The sequence below is a fragment of the Asparagus officinalis genome, chromosome 4 (assembly GCF_001876935.1).
Source record: "Asparagus officinalis chromosome 4, Aspof.V1, whole genome shotgun sequence".
Classification (NCBI taxonomy): Eukaryota; Viridiplantae; Streptophyta; class Magnoliopsida; order Asparagales; family Asparagaceae; genus Asparagus; species Asparagus officinalis.
In genome coordinates, this window is record NC_033797.1 from 24111622 (window position 1) to 24116724 (window position 5103).

The 5103-nt window shown below is 41.0% G+C and overlaps 1 protein-coding gene across 1 annotated transcript; it reads left to right on the forward strand.

The window, feature by feature from the left end:
* Window positions 1739-4411, forward strand: LOC109836965 (FT-interacting protein 1-like). The gene is given in 4 exon segments (XM_020405029.1): window positions 1739-2360; window positions 2363-2490; window positions 2492-2777; window positions 2780-4411. Coding segments are annotated over 4 exon segments (2364 nt in total). The 5' UTR covers window positions 1739-1939; the 3' UTR covers window positions 4309-4411.

A 5103-nucleotide genomic window follows, 5' to 3' on the forward strand; every position in this document is an offset into this window, starting at 1 on the left:
TGTATAGTGGAAGAACATCCATATTGGACGACCATAAACTCTTGTGCTCCCATTACTATCTTAATTTATAAGTGTCTATCTTAACATCACGAGGAGGGAAAGACAAAGTTTTCCCAACATAGATAAACAACATGCTTCAAGAATCAGATGTTGTGGTATTAAGAAACTCGTCAAAGGTAAGGTGGGAATGTTGAAATGTTTGATGACTATGTGTGCTAGTAACTTATAAGATGGGATTAATATCTGCACAAAGTAAGAGGCAGATTCAATTAGGTCTAAAATGATGAATAATTGGTTGATGGCTTGGACATGTGCGAGGAGATGAATAACTGGACCTATTAGCGATAATTGAGGATCATAATTATATTTATATTAATATTCTAACAATAGGCTACTCCCCTTTTGTTGAAATAAAGACGGGTCAGTCCTTCACCATTCACGATTCTCCTGAATTATATAAAAACAAAGAAAATTTTGGATTATAACTTCTAGTTTTATTAGCTTATTTATGATGTTCTCTACCTCTATCATAGAAGTTACAAGAATAAAACATACGAAGTAATGCATCACAAATATATGATGTTCTCTACCTCTATCATATATAGAAGTTACAAGAATAAAACATACGAAGTAATGCATCACAAATATATTTATACATTCCATGCATATATTTGCTTCTGTAGTAATAAATTAATATGAGGGTATGATATGTACATGCGCCCCTTAAAGTTTTCCATTTATAATTTTTTTTCAAAAGCTGAGAATGGTGTAGATGCCTTATGATTCATTGAGTAGTTAAAGAGTAAAATTATGTACTGAGCAATGATTCTTCATACGTTTAGGTGCACTGAACCTATACTTTGCGTTGAGAGGTAAGAGATCGATGGGCAGATTCAGGATGCCACCTGCATCCTGCTGCATCCCTTTTTCTTTTTTTAGGTCTATTTTCTTACTTAGTCTAGACAAGGTTATAAGCTGAAAAAAGTTGCAGGAAAAAAATGAATATAGTGAACACAATTCATTATGGCCCATGGGCAGTCATCTGGAGCCAGAATTTCTCATGCAATACACACCATCTCATTCATGTTGTTATATAAGCTTGCGGAATTTCTTGCCACATGCGTATGCACACATGCACGTAAACACGGGTGCGCACGTACGTGCATGCGCACATGCACACACCTGCGCACGCACACATACACACACCCAACCGCACACCCACACATGCACATATTAAACAGATTTTGTTACTCTTGTATCTGTCACAGCTTTTCTTGTTAAGGTCATTCACAATCTTCTGTAGAGGGACTGCTGCAGAGAGGAAGATAGCTGTTTTCTTTTCATTCTTCCAAAATTCCAATTAAGTGACATTCTTTGATATATCCGCATCATGCATGCTTCAGTTAACATTCTCATTTTATCATAGTTAAGATGCTCAAGCTTGTTACTCAGAGTGGACAAGGTGATATACTATGATGTATTTTGTTTTCGGTAAGTTTATGTTACTGCTTAAAGCTACGTAACTGCTCAACTGCCTCATCTTTTTCTCTCAGTTTGTTCGAATCAGTTCACCAACACCATCTACCAATTAACAATACAATGATCAATTTTAAGCAGGGCCCTCAAGTTGTTGCCTTTTTGGTACCTAAAGATAAGCAAACACCCTCCACTCACTTTGTACGTTCTTTTAATAGCAAGAAGAAGCACCCAAATAATCAAAACCACTATCAACACCAAGATCCTTGATCATTCTAGAAATAAGCTCTTCAGCACCTGTGACCCTTCTCTCGTTAACCTACGTGTATGTATCTCATTATAAAGCTACACATTTGAAGTCCTTCTACAGAATCTTGAAACCTTTGCATTCCAGAAAATCCTCTGCAGCCTGTTTGATCCTTTTTATTGCTCATATATTTGCCATCTTCCTCTTGTGACCTCAATGGCTGAACAACCGAAACTTGTGAAAATGTTTGGACCCTCATTGCAACAGCCTGCAGAGTTCCAGCTCAAAGAAACTAGTCCCTTCCTTGGCGGTGGACAAATTGTTGGAGGTCGAGTTTTACATTCAGAAAGGCCAACAAGCACATATGACCTCGTCGAGAAAATGCATTACCTCTTTGTTCGTGTAGTCAAGGCAAGAGACTTACCTCCTAAAGATGTCACAGGAAGCCTTGACCCTTACGTCGAGGTGAGGCTTGGCAACTACAAAGGAATCACGAAGCACTTCGAGAAGAAACTGAGTCCAGAATGGAATGAAGTGTTTGCCTTCTCTCAAGAGAGAATGCAGTCTTCAGTCCTTGAAGTCATCATCAAGGACAAGAACCTCGTGAAGGATGATTTTGTTGGCCTTGTTCGATTCGATTGAATGATGTCCCTACACGAGTACCACCGGATAGTCCTTTGGCTCCCGAATGGTTCAAGCTTGAAAACTTGAAGGGAGAGAGAGTAACTAAGGGTGAACTAATGATAGCAGTTTGGCTTGGTACACAAAGCCGATGAATGCTTCCCCACTGCGTGGCATTCAGATGCTGTGGCTTCAGCCGGCGCCTCTTTCCTGGGGTCCCATATCAGATCAAAAATTTATCATGCTCCAAGATTATGGTATGTTCGAGTGAATGTCATCGAGGCACAGGATATTGTAATAGCTACGAAGGATCGGTTTCCTGATTTGTTCGTCAAAGTTCAGATTGGCGGCCAGATCTTGCGGACAAAGACTGTTCAGGAACTTAAGGTTTTATGGAATGAAGACCTCATGTTCGTCGCTGCTGAACCCTTTGAGATCACATAGTTCTCTCTGTTGATGTTGGGCCAAATAAAGACGAGCCAATTGGAAGAGTTCAGATACCGATAGGATCTGTAGAACGACGACTCGATGATCGTATTGTTAGCTCTCGATGGTATAGTCTCGAGAAGCATGTCTCAGGAGACGCAGAACAAGCAAAGAAGGAGAAATTTGCAAGTCGGATTCATGTTAGAATTTGCCTCGATGGAGGTTACCATGTCCTCGACGAATCCACTCACTATAGCACTGATCTTCGTCCAACGGCGAAGCAACTATGGAAGCCTTCGATCGGTTTGCTTGAGCTCGGTATTCTCAATGCTGCGGGTCTTCATCCTATGAAAACACGCGAGGGAAAGGGAACTTGTGATACATACTGTGTCGCAAAATATGGCCACAAATGGGTACGTACACGAACAATTATCGACAGTCTAAATCCGAAGTACAATGAACAGTATACATGGGAGGTATACGATCCAGCCACTGTTCTCATCATTTGTGTCTTCGACAACTGTGAGATCAACGAGAAGGGTGGTGCTGGAAACAAAGACGCCAAGATTGGAAAGGTACGCATACGCCTCTCTACACTCGAAACTGGGAGGATATACACCCATTCATACCCACTTATAGTACTACAAAGTTCAGGCCTGAGAAAGATGGGTGAGCTCCATTTAGCAATCAGATTCTCATCTACTTCTCTAATAAGCACAATGTTTTTGTACTCAAGACCCTTACTACCCAAAATGCACTATATAAGGCCGCTGTCGATGGTCCAGCTCGATATGCTTCGTTACCACGCAGTCCAAATCGTAGCCTCTAGGCTTAGTCGAATGGAACCGCCGCTGAAAAAGGAGGTAATCGAATACGTATCAGACGTAGATTCGCATCTTTGGAGCATGAGAAGAAGCAAAGCTAATTTCTTTCGGCTCGTATCAGCTTTCTCGTGTTTCTGTGCAATCGGTAAATGGTTCGGGGATATTTGCCACTGGAAAAATCCAGTGACTACGGTACTGGTTCATCTTCTGTTTATACTGTTAGTTTGTTTTCCGGAGTTAATACTTCCGACTGGATTTCTGTACATGTTTCTTGTCGGTCTTTGGAATTATCGATTGAGGCCACGCCATCCTCCTCATATGAACACTAGGCTTTCGCACGCTGACGCAGCTCATCCAGATGAACTGGACGAGGAGTTTGATACATTTCCAACAAGCCGAGGCCCTGACTTGGTCAAGATGAGGTACGACAGGTTGAGGAGCGTGGCGGGGAGGATACAGATGGTGGTGGGCGATTTGGCGACGCAGGGGGAGAGGGCGGGGGCGTTGCTGAGCTGGCGGGATCCGAGGGCTACAGGGATTTTCTTGATATTTTGCTTGGTGGGCGTGCTGGTTTTGTACGTTACGCCTTTTCAGGTGGTGGCAGTGGTGGTCGGGTTTTACCTGATGAGGCATCCGAGGTTTAGGCACAGGTTGCCGGCAGAGGCCGTAAATTTCTTTAGAAGATTGCCTGCGAGGACTGATAGTTTGTTGTGAGGTTTACTACTGGTTTGTAATATTTTCTTTTCTGTTATGTGAAGAAGTAGAACTGGATGAATTATTATGTTCCTGTTGCTGTAATTCTTACTCAAATCCTGGTGTTGACAAACTATTTTATGATTTCCTTGGTCAATAATCTAAGAAGCTGCTTGGTTTGTTAAATTAAATCGTGTAACTTTTCAGATGAGCTCTATTTCTTCATCAAGTTTTCAGTTGATGAGAAAAAATGGAGACCTTTGAATTCCGCTTTGAACATGACTATTTTTTTCTAAGTCACCCTCTTTTTCTGTTATGATGCTCTTAAAGTCCACTTTAATTGACAGGTTTTGGTTATCTAACTATACCTAATGAAGACTTCAAGGATCTTTATATTCTCCAAATATTGAAGGTGATAATGACAAGAAATTACTAGGTACGTTGGTTTTCACTTATAGAATTACCTCTAATCTCCAAACATCTACCCAAATTATATTATAAATTAGTTGCACTACAGCTGAATACTAGCGCACTTTAGTTTGCATGCTGGGAATACAGCCTCTGAAAGACTTTGTTAATATTTCTTCTATTACAAGCGCGCGCGCACACAAATTGCAACTTCTATCGTAAAAGAAACGATGGAAGTTAACTCATGCAGATCCTCTGCAGAAAAAGAAAGACACAATTTCCCTAAAAGTTTGGTAATAAATTCATTTCCATCAAGCTATATAGATAGTGAAGAATTACAGGAAAAAGCAGAGAATCAGCCAGACAGAAGCCAGACAGACTGGCGGTCGACCGCCGCGGTCGACCACA